The sequence below is a fragment of the Balaenoptera borealis genome (assembly GCF_965194805.1).
Source record: "Balaenoptera borealis genome assembly, chromosome: 3".
Taxonomy (NCBI): domain Eukaryota; kingdom Metazoa; phylum Chordata; class Mammalia; order Artiodactyla; family Balaenopteridae; genus Balaenoptera; species Balaenoptera borealis.
In genome coordinates this window covers 2,812,048-2,827,655 of record NC_138866.1, presented here as the reverse complement: position 1 = coordinate 2,827,655, position 15,608 = coordinate 2,812,048, and the positions used below count along the sequence as shown (strand labels likewise).

The following is a 15,608-nucleotide window of genomic DNA, read 5'->3' as shown; positions in this document are numbered from 1 at the left end:
TCTCTCACCCAATTCCAACTTCCTGATCTGCAGGTAAAGCCAAACACCCCTGTCCTAATGTGCTCTGTGCCCGGTTACGATGCCAGCGGGCACGTGGAGGACCTCGCAGCTGAGCAGAACACACAGATCACGTCCATTGCCATTGGTAAGGGTGCTTGGTCAGTTCCACGGGGGGCACCCCAGACTTCAAGGTGGGTGGGCGTTGAAGTCCAAGTCCGCGTGCTGACACTAAGCTTTCTGGTACCAGGCTCGGCAGAAGGCTTTAACCAAGCAGATAAGGCGATAAATACAGCCGTGAAGTCGGGCAGGTAGGCTTGTTTGGTTTTGCTTTACAAGGCCCAAGTGCCCAAGAATTCAGGCCGGAAAGGTGAGGTGTGGCTGCGGCCTTCTCCCTGCCCTGCAGGTGGGTGATGCTGAAGAACGTGCACCTGGCCCCGGGCTGGCTGATGCAGCTGGAGAAGAAGCTGCACTCGCTGCAGCCGCACGCCTGCTTCAGGCTCTTCCTCACCATGGAGATCAACCCCAAGGTGGGCGGCACGGAGGGTGCGAGGTGGTGTGCGAGGCGCTGGTTTGGCACCTCTGTGTCCGTGTGCACGTGTGTGTGAGCTGAAACGCACGTGGAAGCCGCGGTCACGGGTGCCGTGTCTTGCGCAGGTGCCCGTGAACCTGCTCCGAGCGGGCCGCATCTTCGTGTTCGAGCCGCCCCCGGGCGTGAAGGCCAACATGCTGAGGACGTTCAGCAGCATCCCCGTGTCTCGGATATGCAAGGTGAGCGCGGGGGCTCGGAGGCCAGCTGGGGTGTAGCGGCCGCGCAGACGTCCGGGCACCGAGGGAGACCGGGGCTCGGCTCGCGGGCAGGAGAGCACTGTGGCAGGAGTGGTGCGTCGGTTCTGTGTTTCTTAAGTGCTGTTTCCTTTTGTGCCTTAATCCACCTTTTCTACCATTTTTAGAAACTTGTTCTCTCCTGTGTAATTTTCTGTTGGCTAAATAGCTTATCTTAACAGCGTAGTTGGGAGTACATCTTTATTAACAGAAAAATTGGCGTAGTTTTCTCCTAACAACAACATTCGTGTTAATTACTAAGATCACAGTAGTTCCAACGTTAGTATGTGGAAAGCTCTTTTTAAGACTTTGATTCCGACAGGATCGGCACTATTCTCTTAGATAGAGAGGGGGCTGCGTTCTGGTGATTCTCTCCTTGCTAACTTCCCCGCCTAGTCTCCCAACGAGCGTGCTCGCTTGTACTTCCTGCTGGCCTGGTTCCACGCCATCATCCAAGAACGCTTACGATACGCACCCCTGGGGTGGTCGAAGAAGTATGAATTCGGGGAGTCTGACCTGCGGTCGGCCTGCGACACGGTGGACACGTGGCTAGACGACACGGCCAAGGCAAGCGTGGGCTGTGCGGTGAGAGGGGGGACTTGTGTACAGGCGGCTGCCTGCCGTGAGCGTGAGGGAGGAGGAGCCTCCACCCCCGTGACCAGCCCCTCCTCGCCCCCCAGGGAAGGCAGAACATCTCTCCAGACAAGATCCCCTGGTCGGCGCTCAAGACCCTGATGGCACAGTCCATCTACGGCGGGCGGGTGGACAATGAATTCGACCAGCGGCTGCTCAACACTTTCCTGGAGCGTCTGTTCACCACCAGGAGCTTCGACAGTGAATTTAAGCTGGCCTGCAAGGTCGATGGGCACAAAGACATCCAGATGCCAGACGGCATCAGGTGGGCGCCCGCCCCCGGGACCCACAGTGGAGGCACCGGGCGTGTCCGGCCTGCGTGTAACAGTGCTAACGGCGTGCTGCTTTTCCAGGCGAGAGGAGTTCGTGCAGTGGGTGGAGCTGCTCCCCGACACCCAGACCCCCTCCTGGCTGGGCCTGCCCAACAACGCTGAGAAGGTCCTCCTTACCACCCAGGGTGGGTACCCAGCTCTCCTCCTCCCCCAGACCACACCTCCCTTCCTCCACTCCCGGGGAGGCAGGGAAAATCATCTGCTCCCGCCGGTGTCTTTCCTGCAGTACGGGCTCCGTTCCAGGGAAAAGGCTCGATAGCTGCATACATGGAGTCGGGAAATTGCTTTTAGGTTTTTGTCTTAGATTCAGAAGTAATTTCATTTTTTCTCCTGTTCAGTTTTTTTAAACTCTTGGCATTAAGTGACATTTTAAATCTTTTAGTCTCTTTTTAGAATACACTTTTTTAGAACTTCAAGACTATTCAAGAAATCATCTAACCCAGTGGTTCTCAAAGTGTGGTCCGCAGACCAACAACTTCAGCCTCCCCTGCAAACTTAGACATGCAGGTCCTCGGGCCCCACGCCGGGGAGTCAGAACTGGGCTTGCTGGGGCGCGGCCTCTGTTTTGATAAGCTCCCCGGTTGCTGAGACACTCAGGTTTGAGAACTGCTTATCTGAGCCAGGCTTCTCTTTATGGGAAACAGGCCCAGAAGACGGGTGATTTGCCCAAACTCACACCCTGGTTGATAGGACAGACCCCAACAGTTCACCTCAGGCCCGCGATTCAGCTCTGTAATGAGAACCCCTAGCCATGGGGCCTGCTTTCTGACTGATGACGACCCCGAACGTGTGCCTCTCGCTGGGGGAGGCGGGGGGTGGCAGGCCCCACAGGTGACCAAGAGGGAGGCCGGGCTGGCCAGCAGGGAAGCAGAGGAGGGCTTGAGGCCTGGGTGCTGGGCAGGTCTCGGGCGGGGGTGGGGGCTGGGCCTTGTCTCGTACGGCAGCGTGTACTGAGATCACTTAGCGAGTTAACACTGGTGCTGCCTGCTGGGACCGGCGCTGGGTCGCCCTCAACACTGTAGTGACTGTTATCTGAGCCCCATGTCACGCCAGAGCTGACGGTGCCCCAGGTGGTGTGGCCCACGTGGAGGCCGTGAGGTGTGAGCCACAGGGGCCTGGCCTGGGGAAGCTGAGCCCTGTCCTCCAGCCCAGCCTCCAGGTGATGGCGCCGCCCAGGAACTGGACCTGGAGCGCCCCACTCGGCTCAGGGACCCGCAGGCAGAGGCGGAGTCCAGAGCCCGCGGGAGGCCGCCACATGGCTCAGCGCAGTCCCAGCCGGAAGTGGTCGCGCGTCAGCAGCCCAGGTGGCCTCCCCGCCTGGCACCGGCGCGCCCCCGAGCCCACCCCCTGACGACAGTGGATGCGCGAGCCTGGGAGAGGCCTCTGGTGTTTGCACTCGGCCACTGGAGCAGCCCCAGCAGTCGGGACTTGACCTGGTGGTGCTGTTTCTTCTGTCGTTGCCACCTTACCTTTCTGGCCAGGCTGTCCTCCGTGCTTTAGGACAGGTGCCCGCGTGGTACCTTGCAGGGCGCACAGTTAGACCTGTGTAAACAAACGCAGTGTGCGGCCTTTGCCTTCAAGTCCCTTTCCCTTCAAGTCCCTTTTCCTCTGTTCTCCTGCTGTGCACCCTCTCCCCGCGGCCCAGGCGTGGACATGATCAGCAAAATGCTGAAGATGCAGATGCTGGAGGACGAGGACGACCTGGCCTACGCGGAGACGGAGAAGAAGACGAGGCCAGACGCCACGTCCGACGGGCGCCCGGCCTGGATGCGGACGCTGCACACCACCGCGTCCAACTGGCTGCACCTCATCCCCCAGACGCTGAGCCACCTCAAGCGCACGGTGGAGAACATCAAGGTGGCCGGGCCTTCCCCCCGCCGCGTCCCTGGGCTTGGGGTGGTCCCAGCAAGCGGGGCCGGGTGGGTCGGGCCGAGCTCAGTGTCGCCTCGGAGCGCACGCGCGCCTGGGCCGGGCCGGAGGGAGCACCCTAAGGTGAAGGCGGTCCGTCTTCCGCGAGGAGGTAAATGGCTCCCGAGGAAGCGGCGGCAGCCGTTCTCCTTCTTCACAGGATTGTCCAGAGCTGCCATCCGTCAGGCAGGCCCACAGCTTCAAACGAGGTCTAGTGCAGGGTCGAGCTGGGGTGACGCTGTGAATAACACGGGGAGGGCTATGAAACCGGGGCTCCCTGAGGCTGAGTTACTTCTGGTTCTGTTTTCTGCAGGAGAAAAGACCTCGTCCCAGACTCCCTCCCCTTCTTCACTCTGGTCTTCTTTTCCAACACCCTTAGGATCCTCTGTTCAGATTCTTTGAGAGAGAGGTGAAGATGGGCGCTAAGCTACTCCAGGACGTCCGCCAGGATCTTGCTGACGTCGTGCAGGTGTGCGAGGGCAAGAAGAAGCAGACCAACTACCTGCGCACACTCATCAACGAGCTGGTGAAAGGTGCGCCTGCGGTGCCGCTGGGTGCAGGTGCTCCCGGCGGGCCTTGCCCAGACTTCCCTCAGGGCAGCTTGATGCCCGCACCTGGGAGCAGACTTAGAAACGCCCGAGAATTTGTTTTCCTTTTATGCTGGTTCACTGAACACTGAACAAAATCTTTACTCACTTCTGCAGTCTTTAGGGAGGACTAGGACAGGGGGAAAGCAGGGCGGGGTGCTGGGGTCCAAAGGCACAGGGACCCCCCAGGGTTTCCATGGGCCCCGAGAGCCTCGACTGGCAGTACCGCCGAGCCGCCCGCGGCGGGGTTTGCAGCTGTGGTTCCTCGGGGCGGTCAAGCTCCTCTAGACGCGTCCCGTGGGTCACCCGGACTGGGCGCGGGGCAGGCGCGGCGGGGATGGTGGCCCGAGCAGGGCGTGAGGTGCACCAGGGAGGGGACGCAGCAGAGCCTGCACGCGGGGGCAGACCTGCCAGCGCTCAGCTGTGCGCCCACCCGCGCCGTGGGAACTGCCGGCACTGACGCCAGGCCGGGGCCCCTCGCTTGCAGGAATTCTGCCCCGGAGCTGGTCCCACTACACGGTGCCCGCCGGCATGAGCGTCATCCAGTGGGTCTCCGACTTCAGTGAGAGGATCAAACAGCTGCAGGGCATCTCGCTGGCGGCGGCCTCTGGTGGCGCCAAGGAGCTAAAGGTGGCGGCCACTCCTGAGGAGCTGGGGGAGGGTCGGGTCCCAGGGAGGGTCCCCGGGGGAGGGTCGGGAGCTGGCCCAGGTGCTGACACTCAGGGGCCCAGCGGGGCCGGCTCTCAGCTGGGGCTGCTTCTTCCCACAGAACATCCACGTGTGCCTGGGCGGCCTGTTTGTACCCGAGGCGTACATCACTGCCACCAGGCAGTACGTGGCCCAGGCCAACAGCTGGTCCCTGGAGGAGCTCTGCCTGGAGGTGAACGTCACCACCTCGCAGAGCACCACGCTGGACGCCTGCAGCTTTGGGGTCACGGGTGAGTGGGGGCCGCTCCGGCCGGCCGGGCTTCTCTTCTCGCTCAGCTTCCCCTCCCCCGTCCCCAGGCCTGCCGCTCGGCCATCGCCCCCTCGCGGGCCGCCCGCTGGTGGTTCGCACCCGAACGTGTTAAGTTAGAGCCCAGGCCCGTGGCCGCGCAGCTCGTGCTCCCCTCGGGGGGTCCTGACCGCCCGCCCCTCCCACCCCAGGGTTGAAGCTCCAGGGGGCCATGTGCAGCAACAACAAGCTCTCGCTCTCCAACGCCATCTCCACCGTCCTCCCCCTGACGCAGCTGCGCTGGCTCAAGCAGACAAACACAGAGAAAAAGGCTAACGTGGTGAGTGGCTCCTTCCCGTCCTCTGTGGTCAGGGAGACTCTGAGGACGCCCACCGGGCGCCAGGGCGACGTCCCCGCCCTCTTCCGGCCGCGAGTCCCTGCCTCGCAGGAGAAACCGTCCCTTCCCTCTCACATGGAGCCCCTGACCCAGAGCCCCGTTTCCTCGCAGGTGACCCTTCCCGTCTACCTGAACTTCACCCGAGCAGACCTCATCTTCACCGTGGACTTCGAGATCGCGACCAAGGAGGACCCGCGCAGCTTCTACGAGCGCGGCGTCGCCGTTCTCTGCACTGAGTGAGACTCGCCTTTTCTAGCGCCCCTTTCTGTAACAGTAAAATTAATATTTAACGTTTATTCATTATTAGGATGTGTGCAAGGTACGGACTTGTCAAAGGAAAGTTGTTGGTGTGAGGCTGGAAGAAGCCGAAAGAAGCCAGACGGCTGGGAGGCGGAAACGGGAGGGACACAGGGACGTGGTTTTGAAGGCCAAAGCGTGGCTTGTTTTATGAAATAAAACACTAAGCATGAGCCGGCTCCGGCCTCTTGTCTCAGCTCCGGCTCCTGTGGACACCCTGGACCCTTCACAACACAGAGGCAGCCCTGTTCCTAGGAGAGCGCGGGCGCTCCCGGGGCGTGGGGCTGGCGCCGTGTCCCGTGTCCCGTCACCGGGACCCCGTGGCCCAGGTGGACGCCCTCGTCCCGCCTCCTCCCTGGCGCCTTCGTTCCCACGACCCTGGGGTGGCGGCTGGAAGGGACGGGCGAGGGCCTCGCGAGAGCTCCTGGGGCGCTGGGTCGCCGGCGCAGGCCCTGCCGTGACCCCGGCCGTCCTGCCGCGGGCTACCTGTGAGCCAAGCTCGGCCCGACTGGACGCCCCGGCCCTGCCCATACCCTCCCAGCCCCAGCGGCCTCCGCGGAGCGGCCTGGAGCCTCAGAGCCGGAGCCGCCTCCCACCCGGCTCCGGACAGGCCCTCTGGGGTCCCTGGGTGGCCTGAGGGAGTCCAGAGCAATAGCAGACTGAAGATTGGGGCCCATTTTACATGTTTTTCTCTGAACCAATAAATGAGGCTTTTTAGCTTTGCTTCAGTCACTGGGAGTATTTAACGGTGCCGCAGGCTCTCGCCCGAGCGTCGCTAATGCCTGGGAGAGCCCCGGGAGGGCCACCGTGGGTGCCTGGCCCCGCCTGACCCTTCCACGCACCCCCCACCCCATTTACGGGGAAGGGTCTCCAGCACAGGTGCTGGGTGGTGCCGGGCAGGGATTCCAGGGCACAGGGGAAGGAATGCCATCCTAGAAACCCTGAAGGCCTGGCAGGGGGCGAAACGCAGGGCAGGGCAGGGCAGGAGCCCCTCCAACTGCCAGACTCTCGTCCCCATGTGTCCGGGGGGTGGGGGCAGGGCACTGCAGGCCCAGGACTGAGGCTCCCCATCGGGGTTCCCCGGGGCCCCTACTTCCTGCCCCCCAGCCTCACCACCGCGGAAGTTCCGTCCATGGGGCCCGAGGAGGGACCCCACATCAGACCACCCCTCACCTGCCATCGGGGGTTCAGGCTAGACAGTGGGCAGAGCCGGCAGAAAGGGGGACCAGGGGCTTCCCTGGTGGCGCAGTGGTTAAGAATCCACCTGCCAACGCAGGGGACCACGGGGTCCATCCCTGGTCCGGGAAGATCCCACATGCTGCAGAGCAACTAAGCCCATGCGCCACAACTACTGAGCCTGCGCTCTAGAGCCCGCGAGCCACAGCTACTGAGCCTACGAGCCACAACTACTGAGCCCACACACCTAGAGCCCATGCTCTGCAACAAGAGAAGCCACTGCAATGAGAAACCCGCGCACCGCAACGAAGAGTAGCCCCCACTCGCCGCAACTAGAGAAAGCCCGCGCGCAGCAACGAAGACCCGATGCAGCCAAAATAATAATAAAAACAAACAAACCAAAAAAAAAAGGCTCAGTGAGACAAAAAGGAACGAGCCTCCGCCACCCATTCTTTCAGATGTTACCCCATCAGGACACCCTGCTCAGGAGAGGAGACGGGACAGAGAAAGGACGGGACAGGGCAGAGGGAGTCTTCTCAGGCCAGGGGCAGCGGCCCATCTGTTTTCACTACCTTGACGAAACTCTCATCAATCCCGAAAGCCCGAGGCCCCCGGGGACGGCTGCGTGTGAGGAGCTCTGGGGGCGTAAGGGCCCAACGGGAGACAGGTCAGCCAGAGAGCAGTGGGCCCCTACCGCCCCGAGTCAAGGCTTAAAAAATACATAAATGTTCAGCAAAAGTAAGGAAATTCTCTGGGATTCAGGGGAGGCGGGGCCTTTCCTGAACTGGAAACCCATTTGTAGGCGAAGTAGTGGGGCCCAGAGACATTATTTAGGATGTAAACTACTAACAAACACCTTCCTCTCGGACTATTAGATCCCGAAACTGTGACAATACATTTCTATTGTTTAAACCTTAAAAAAAGACATAAAGGGGCCACAGGTTTCACGGAACCTCTTTCTTTATGTTAGTCAGCGTCGCTCTGACCGCTGAGGCCCTGGCCTGTCACGCATCACACCCGCTCCCAGGTGACCCCGCCCACCTCGCTCACCTTGGTCTAGGCCACATACTGCTTCTTTCTCTTATTTTTCTCAGGCTCTGCAAGTAAAAGTTCCAGTTTCCTCTTGGAGAGTGAGAGCTTGGGCCCCCTGTCCCTCTCGGTCCCGAGTCTAGGTGGTAGCCGTGATGCTCTGGCTCTGCCCTGGTGTCTGCCGACATCGTGGGGTCCCCAGTCCTCCTCCGCCATCCCCAGGTCCTCCGGGGGTCCTGGGAGCCTGGCCGTCCGCCCCTGCACCTCCAGGCCGCTGGCCTCCGGGGATGCAGGGGCCCAGCTGGCGGCCATCAGGACCAGGACTGGAATGTTCGCCGAGAGGGGGTCTTCTAAGCTCACCTCCCCTGGACTCGTGGACTTGAGCATGTGCAAAGGCACGTCACAGTTCACACTGCCCAGAGAGCAGTCGTTGAAACTACAGGAGGAGTGACCGGGGAGGTCTTCTGAATCCGCATCATAAAGATCTAAAAACCGATGACAAAAGGATTTCTGAGCCAGTTAGCAATTTCTAGCAGTGGACTCAAGTAGAGCACACCCCTTACATGCCTAAATTATTTCTTCCATCACTGACCTTGGCAAATTTTGCATGATCTGCCCTGCAAATAAATCGTTAAAAATGCATTCGATAGGGACTTCCCTGGTGGTCCAGCAGTTAAAACTCTGCACTCCCAGTGCAGGGGGCCCGGGTTCGACCCCTGGTCAGGGAACTAGATCCCCCACGCATGCCGCAACTAAACATCCCGCGTGCCGCAACTAAGACCCGGTGCAGCCAAATAAATAAATATATTTTTTTAATGCATTCGATAAGTATCCCCACAGCCCCCAGAAAGCCCAAGGGTTCACCACTGCCGGGGGCTCAGCCTGAGCCCCATCATTTAAAGCCCTCATCCCAGCGTTGGCTCCACTCTGCCCACCACCAGGGGTCTGAGCTCATTTCCTCCCAGCGGCTCCTCCAAAGAGCAGGCGCCATGACCCTGGTGGGGGCCACACTCAGGCCGCCTCAGCTCCCTGACCGGCCTGCACAAACAGGCCGCGGCCGGGCCGTGGAGCCTCGGTCACCGGCACACAGAGCAGTCCCAGGCGGCCGAAGGAGGCGGAAATGAGTCTCTAAGTCCAAACACTCACTGTTTGCAAGGTGTCCGAGGTGGTTCTCAAAGGCCGGCCGCGTGCACAGCGGGTCTGAACAGCAGGGGCAGGAGACCCCCCCAGGGCAGCCAAATGTCCCCACCTCTACCACCGCCGGCCAAGGGGGCTTCGGAGCTTTCCGACCCTCCTCACCCGCCACCTCGCACCAGACTTTCCTACCTGTTGCTCTTCTTTCTTTTCCTCCCGTGCCAGTGCTCTGGCCTGAGGGGCTCTGGCTGGAAAGGGCTGCAGAGAGCAGGCCCAAGTGCCCGCGGCTCATCACCGTGGGCGACCCCGTGCGGTGCTGAGGCCTCCTTCCAGACGGCCTGGCCGTGAGGACCGGCAAACAATCAGGTCCATCCACACGGCCAGACGTGTGCGCACCTCCCTCCCCGCTGACCCGCGGCCTCAGTCACCCACAGAGGGACCCGAGGCCTGAGTCAGCAGGGACCCCGTGGAGTCCTTTCCCTTGGGTAGTGAAAACTCCCGAGAGGGCTCATTTCCCCTTTGGAGAGCCGACACTGTCACTCATTCCAGAAGGCAAAAATGAATACAAACACCTTAATCTAGAGGCAGCCGAAATCATTCCAGATTCAGAAACTGGTCAGAACACAACATTGTAAAGCAACCATACTCCAATAAAAATTATTTAAAAAAAAAAAGAGGGACTTCCTTGGTGGCGCAGTGGTTAAGAATCCACCTGCCAACGCAGGGGACACGGGTTCGAGCCCTGGTCCGGGAAGATCCCACATGCTGTGGAGCAATTAAGCCCGTGCGCCACAACTACTGAGCCCACGTGCCGCAACTATTGAAGCCTGTGTGCCTCGAGTCCGTGCTCTGCAACAAGAGAAGCCACCGCGGTGAGAAGCCCACGCACCGCAACAAAGAGTAGCCCCCACTCTCTGCAACTAGAGAAAAGCCCACGCGCAGCAGGAAGAACCAACACAGCCAATAAATAAATAAATAAATTAAAAAAAAAAAAAAAAAAAGAAAGAAAGAAAAGACACTGGTCAGAATTGTTGGAATTCACGAAGTGGACACCTGTTCTAGTGACACCCACCCCCCGGCAGAGCAATGAGTGTCCCCGCCAGGCCCCGAGGCCCCAGGGCCCAGATTGGGTGTATGTTGGCTGCTGGAGGGTGGGGGGGCGGGGGGGTGTCTCACACTGCAATAAACTGACAGCATCAGTTCTCGCAAACCGAGAAACACCTGGCCAGGTCCTCTACTCACTGCTTTGCGGTAGAACGACATAGCAGCACGCCAGCCCTGTTCTTCAGCGACACCTGGTGTCTTAAACCACCACGAGGCCAGGGTTAACTGCACCTGCGAGATTAGCAGGAGTGAATTTAATTTGACTGAGATTCATTTTGAGGTTGACTAATTGCAAACCTATTGTTCTTGTCAATCTTCAGGCAAACTGCTTTGAGTCTTTTTATTCTTAAAAAAAAATTGGAAAGGGGAAAAAAACAATCAACTTAAATATCCAAGTGAAGTTTTTTCTAAAATATAGCAACACCCCTGGCCAGAGAGGAGTTCACAGCACAGGCCCGAGACCACTGTCCTTATAAAGGTCTGCCTGCAAGGTTGCCCTTGGCTGGCCTCTGGGAACTTGGACTTCAGGGGGTTCCCAACTTTCCCTAAAGACAGGAACAGCTGCCGGCTCATTCGGCGACATACCTCTCTCCAGATACTTCAGCAAAGTCCAGGTGATTCCTCTTGTGATTGGCCTGGAAAAATAAAAGGTTTGAACAATCCTTTCTACGAAGGGGGGCAGACAGCAGATTCATGTTCAAAGGCAAGGAACGAGGGGCCCACCGCCCAGGCCAGCAGTTCCTGCCATGTGGACACTTGTGGACGGTGGCCCTGCGGGGTGGGTGGTGACAAGGAGAGGCATCTCCCGGGAGCTTGCACACAGGCGGGGGACCCCTTCGCAGGCGTGGCTTGTGGGACTAAAATGCAAACCTGGGCCACTGCAAGCGGGGAAACTGGAACCAGGAATGCGGAGAGGAGACAGACTCGGCAGCTGGATTCAACCACCCACCACCGCACCAGGAAGGACCAGGAAGGACCCACCCATCCTACACAGCACCTGGCACGTGTTCTGGACCCAAAGCCAGAAGATGGTGGAAGATTCTAGATCATCCACCCCAAACCCTTCCTTCACAGATGCAGCAGCTGAGGCCCACACAGGGGCCAGGCCTTGCTCAGGGTCCCTGGGAAGAACCCAGGACTCACATCCGATATTCTAGAACCTTCCCCTCTAACACCAGGCTGCCAGGAAAAGCAACTCTTGTTCTTAATCAAAAGACAGACTCTCAAAGGACAGGAAATTGAACATCTCTAGTTGGGGAAGAATGAAAAGGCCTGAAAAGGTGACACCGCTGAGAAGAACCGCTGAGAAGACTAATTCCAAGGATTCCAAGGAGGGGTGGGGTCCTGGGCAAGGGTTCCTGCTCTCGGGGACACGGGGTCTGCTCTGGGCCTCCACCCCTCCCCACTGTGTCCCCACCCCGCCCTGAGGCGACGGAGCATGTTTCTCTGCCTCTTCTGGAATCCGGCCCTGGCGCTGGCCTCGCGGAACGCTGCCTGGATGCAGCTGGGTTGGCCGCTCCACAGACCAGCCATGGCTCGGGGGCCGGTGAGGGACCTTTCACTTAACTGCAAAACGGCAAGCTCACGGGGACAAAGCACAGGTCAGTGGTTGCCAGGGGTGGGGGAGGGCTGACCACAGTAGGGCAGCGGGAGCTTCCTGGAGCCGTGGAGCTGTTCTGTCTCCAGTGCCCTGGTACAGTTGTCAAAAGTCAGAGCTATTCGCTCTGTGAGTTATAGCTCGGTAAGACAAATCTAGGGCGTTTTCTTAAAAAATGTTTTTCATACGTACAACTGAGTCACTTTGCTGTACAGCGGTAAAAAAAAAAAAAAAAAAAAAAAAATGTTTTTCACTAAAAGGAAACCCACCAGCAGCTGGCGGCATGGGGAGGCAGCACACAACCAGTGCCTCGATTTGGGGAAAGCCCCTTCACACCCGGATGCCCGGTCTTACAGAAGCTCACGGGGAAAGTCACACATTCACTGACACAGAAAGTTCTAGAACGTTGGAGCAGAGTTGGGGGCCACTCATCCAGCTCACCTGTCCTGCCCGCTTTGGTTTGTTTTTCAGCAGATGAGAAATGTAAGCCCAGACTGGGGACGGATTTGCCCAAGTTGACAAACTCAGAGAACTTTCCCTGAGAAGCACAAGGTCGTTAAAAACATTTGACAATTTTTTTTTTTAAAAACCACGCACCCCAAGAAGAGCAGAGAGAGAACATCCACTGAAAACAAAACAAGACAGATCACAATGCGAATTCATGAAAAAAGAGACTACACACCTCCTTGCTGTTTCATGTTCTGTAGGAAACACGTCTGTTACAAACATGCACCACCCACCACTGTGTGCGCCACACATGGTCGACTCAGGCTTCCCCAAACCGGGCTCCTTGGAACACCAGTTCTGAGGCAGAAACAGGAAATGCTACAAACCAGACCCTAAAGCAAAACCCAAAAATCTACTTTTTTTTTTAGTATCAACTGAAATCCATATATTCAGATATTACTAATTTTCCCCCCAAATCGTTTTTCTGTCCCAGGATCCCATCCAGGACGCCACGTCGCATTTAGTTCACGTCTCCTTACGCTCCTCTTGGCTGTGTCTCAGACCTCTCCTGCTTCTGACGACCTTGACAGCTTTGCGAGGCTGTCCCTCGGTTGGGACTTACTGATGCTCTCCTCATGAACGCACTGGGTGACGGGTGCGGGGACGATGACAGAGGTGAGGCGCCTTCTCATCACGAGGGCATCACAGCAGGTGCTGTCACCCCGACGTGTCCGTCGCCAGGCTGCGGCCACGCCCCGCAGCCTCCTCCACCGTGCGGTGACCTTCCCTCGCCTCCCCCTCCACCCCATCCTCTCTGGGAAGAAGCCTCTCCGCGCGGCCTCCACTCAGGCGTGGGGAGTTAGGATGACGCCCCGGGAGGGAGAAGGTCCATAAATTCCTCGGCCTGGGTGATTTTCCTCCCATTTATTGACTTACTCAGTCATTCATTCGTATCAGTACGGACTCATTTACTTTATACCTGGGTTATAATAAATACTACATCATTTATGTCGTTCCGACTTTGGCTGGAACTTGTTTAGTTGGCTCCCGTGTCCTTCTGACAGGCCCAAACCGAATTAATTTTGATTTCCAAAGGAACACACCCTGGGAGTTACTTAGTACTCTCTCTAGGCCTAGGTTAGATAAAAGTGCCAAAAAGTGAAATTATAACAAGTAGAGGAAGCTGACCCCCCTTTCTCCCCATTCCCCGCCCCCCTGCCTGGGGTGCAGGCCAGGGACTGGCTGATGGGCACCAGGGTAAAGGATTTCTTAGAGACCTTTTCATGAAAAGGCATTTCATACACATGGTTAAAAAAAGCTATTAGGGGGCTTCCCTGGTGGCGCAGTGGTTGAGAATCTGCCTGCCAATGCAGGGGACATGGGTTCAAGCCCTGGTCTGGGAAGATCCCACATGCCGTGGAGCAACTAGGCCCGTGAGCCACAACTACTGAGCCTGCGCGTCTGGAGCCTGTGCTCCGCAACAAGAGGCCGTGACAGTGAGAGGCCCGCACACCGCGATGAAGAGTGGCCCCCGCTTGCCGCAACTAGAGAAAGCCCTAGCACAGAAACGAAGACCCAACACAGCCAAAAATAAAATAAATAAATAAATAAAAATTTAAAAGGTAGCACTGTTACTTTGATGAATGCATAATCTCTTAAAAAAAAAAAAAAAAGCTATTAGGGCTTCCCTGTTGATCCAGTGGTTAAGACTCCGCACTTCCACTGCAGGGGGCGTGGGTTTGATCTCTGGTGGGGGAACTAAGATCCCTCATACCCCACAGTGAGGCCAAAAAAACAAAAAACCATTACACGATATACAATAAGTAAATGAAGTTAAGTAAGTGAAGTCCCTCTGCGTAGGTCTTGTATCATTTCTTTGATGCCAGGAGGAATTCAGTTAATAGATGGAAGCTTGCAGATGGTCTGAGGGTGTCCACCAGTTTACAGCTGCGGAAACTGAGGCCAAGAACATCTGATTCGCCCTGAGGTACAGAGCTAAGGCCAGAAGCCGGTCCTAGTTCCTGCCATGTGACTGCACTCTGTTCCCCTACACACACACACACACACACACACACACACACACACAGAGACACACACACAGACACACACATGGAGACACGCAGACACACACACAAATACACACAGAGACACACACACAGGCAGAGACAAACACACAGACACAAAGACACACACACAGAGACACACACACACATACACACAGACACAGAGACACACACACGCACACACAGAGACACACAGACACACACACGGAGACACACACAGACACACACAGAGACACACACAGACACACACAACGCCACCCTGGGATGTCCTGGGCCCCAAGGTGCCAGGTCTCAGGACCCCCCCTCAAAGCCCCGCCCACCCGGCCCAGCAGCTTCTCAGGCAGAGCACATAACAGACAACCCACACTCTCCACCCTCACAGGTTACTTTTTAAAGCCATTATCATGCAGATTTACTGGAGAATTCTTTGAAACCAAGCCTATTATTATCAAAGCCACCAGGTTACACAAACCCAGTAATCCTTCCTGGCCTCTCCTTCTGGACCGGTTGACCTTCTCTCCTCTGGCCTCTTTGCAGCGCCCCGTCTCCGCTCCTTTACCCCACGGGGCTGCGCTGCTCTCTCCCCGTCCACCACCCTCCGCAGTTCGAAGCCCTCTGCCGAGGCCACAGCCTAACCCAGGTGACAATTCCAGGTGGGCTGCACTTGTGTCTACAAAGGCTCCTGCGTGGAAGCTGGAGATGTTAGAAGATCTGTTGTTTGTTTGCACATCTCCTATGGAAGCGTTTAGAAGTCACCACTCTGTCCCGAGAGCCACCAAATTGCTACCTGCCAGTCGTGTCCGTTAAGCTCTACCCCTGAGTGCCCTGCCCGCCCAGCGTCTGCCCGGTACACACACCAGAGTGTGCGTGAGGCCGTCCTGGAGGCCCCGTGTCTCCCGTGGGCTAACCTCCCCCACGCTCAGCTGCCATTCCTCTCTCTCTCACACACACAGGCTGCGCTTTCTCCCTGGTTCTCGTCTCTCTCTAACGTTCTCTGTATCCTCCTCCTCTATCCCCGGGATCCGCAGCCCCTTCAGCCAGCTCACACTCTGTCGCCTGGGCTTTTTGCTGCTGTATCCACAGCTGTGCCCCCCAGGCCTGGCCCGGTGCGGAGCACGCAGCGGTGCTCAGTGAATGCTTCCTGGATG

At 57.8% G+C, this 15,608-nt stretch overlaps 2 protein-coding genes across 7 annotated transcripts in view; one reads left to right on the top strand and one right to left on the bottom strand.

Moving 5' to 3' along the window:
• DYNC1H1 (dynein cytoplasmic 1 heavy chain 1) overlaps positions 1 to 6,083 on the top strand; it is a 66,959-nt gene extending 60,876 nt beyond the window's left edge. Inside the window, exons 66-78 of the mRNA XM_082387406.1 lie at positions 34 to 145; positions 248 to 308; positions 404 to 527; positions 655 to 768; positions 1,219 to 1,389; positions 1,503 to 1,720; positions 1,809 to 1,912; positions 3,433 to 3,644; positions 4,075 to 4,228; positions 4,770 to 4,912; positions 5,052 to 5,220; positions 5,429 to 5,556; positions 5,725 to 6,083. Coding sequence (XP_082243532.1) covers positions 34 to 145; positions 248 to 308; positions 404 to 527; positions 655 to 768; positions 1,219 to 1,389; positions 1,503 to 1,720; positions 1,809 to 1,912; positions 3,433 to 3,644; positions 4,075 to 4,228; positions 4,770 to 4,912; positions 5,052 to 5,220; positions 5,429 to 5,556; positions 5,725 to 5,853 — 1,839 coding nt within the window. The 3' untranslated portion in view covers positions 5,854 to 6,083. The remainder of the gene's footprint in view (positions 1 to 33; positions 146 to 247; positions 309 to 403; positions 528 to 654; positions 769 to 1,218; positions 1,390 to 1,502; positions 1,721 to 1,808; positions 1,913 to 3,432; positions 3,645 to 4,074; positions 4,229 to 4,769; positions 4,913 to 5,051; positions 5,221 to 5,428; positions 5,557 to 5,724) is intronic.
• A 1,245-nt stretch (positions 6,084 to 7,328) lies between these two features.
• On the bottom strand, positions 7,329 to 12,650 carry LOC309626595 (uncharacterized protein). Of its 6 annotated transcripts, none has more exons than XM_082387477.1 (6): positions 12,633 to 12,650; positions 11,776 to 12,488; positions 10,939 to 10,988; positions 10,492 to 10,584; positions 9,262 to 10,169; positions 7,329 to 8,600 (listed from the first exon to the last, which is right to left on the bottom strand). In XM_082387477.1, exons 5-6 carry the CDS (start codon positions 9,539 to 9,541, stop codon positions 8,143 to 8,145), a joined length of 738 nt encoding a protein of 245 aa, XP_082243603.1. In that variant the 5' UTR covers positions 9,542 to 10,169; positions 10,492 to 10,584; positions 10,939 to 10,988; positions 11,776 to 12,488; positions 12,633 to 12,650; the 3' UTR covers positions 7,329 to 8,142. The 6 variants fall into 6 exon arrangements, 5 of the variants coding, with proteins under 5 accessions (XP_082243603.1, XP_082243604.1, XP_082243602.1 ...); XM_082387478.1 differs by having other exon boundaries at positions 9,262 to 9,827; XM_082387476.1 differs by having other exon boundaries at positions 9,262 to 10,584.
• Between the last annotated feature and the right edge of the window lie 2,958 nt (positions 12,651 to 15,608).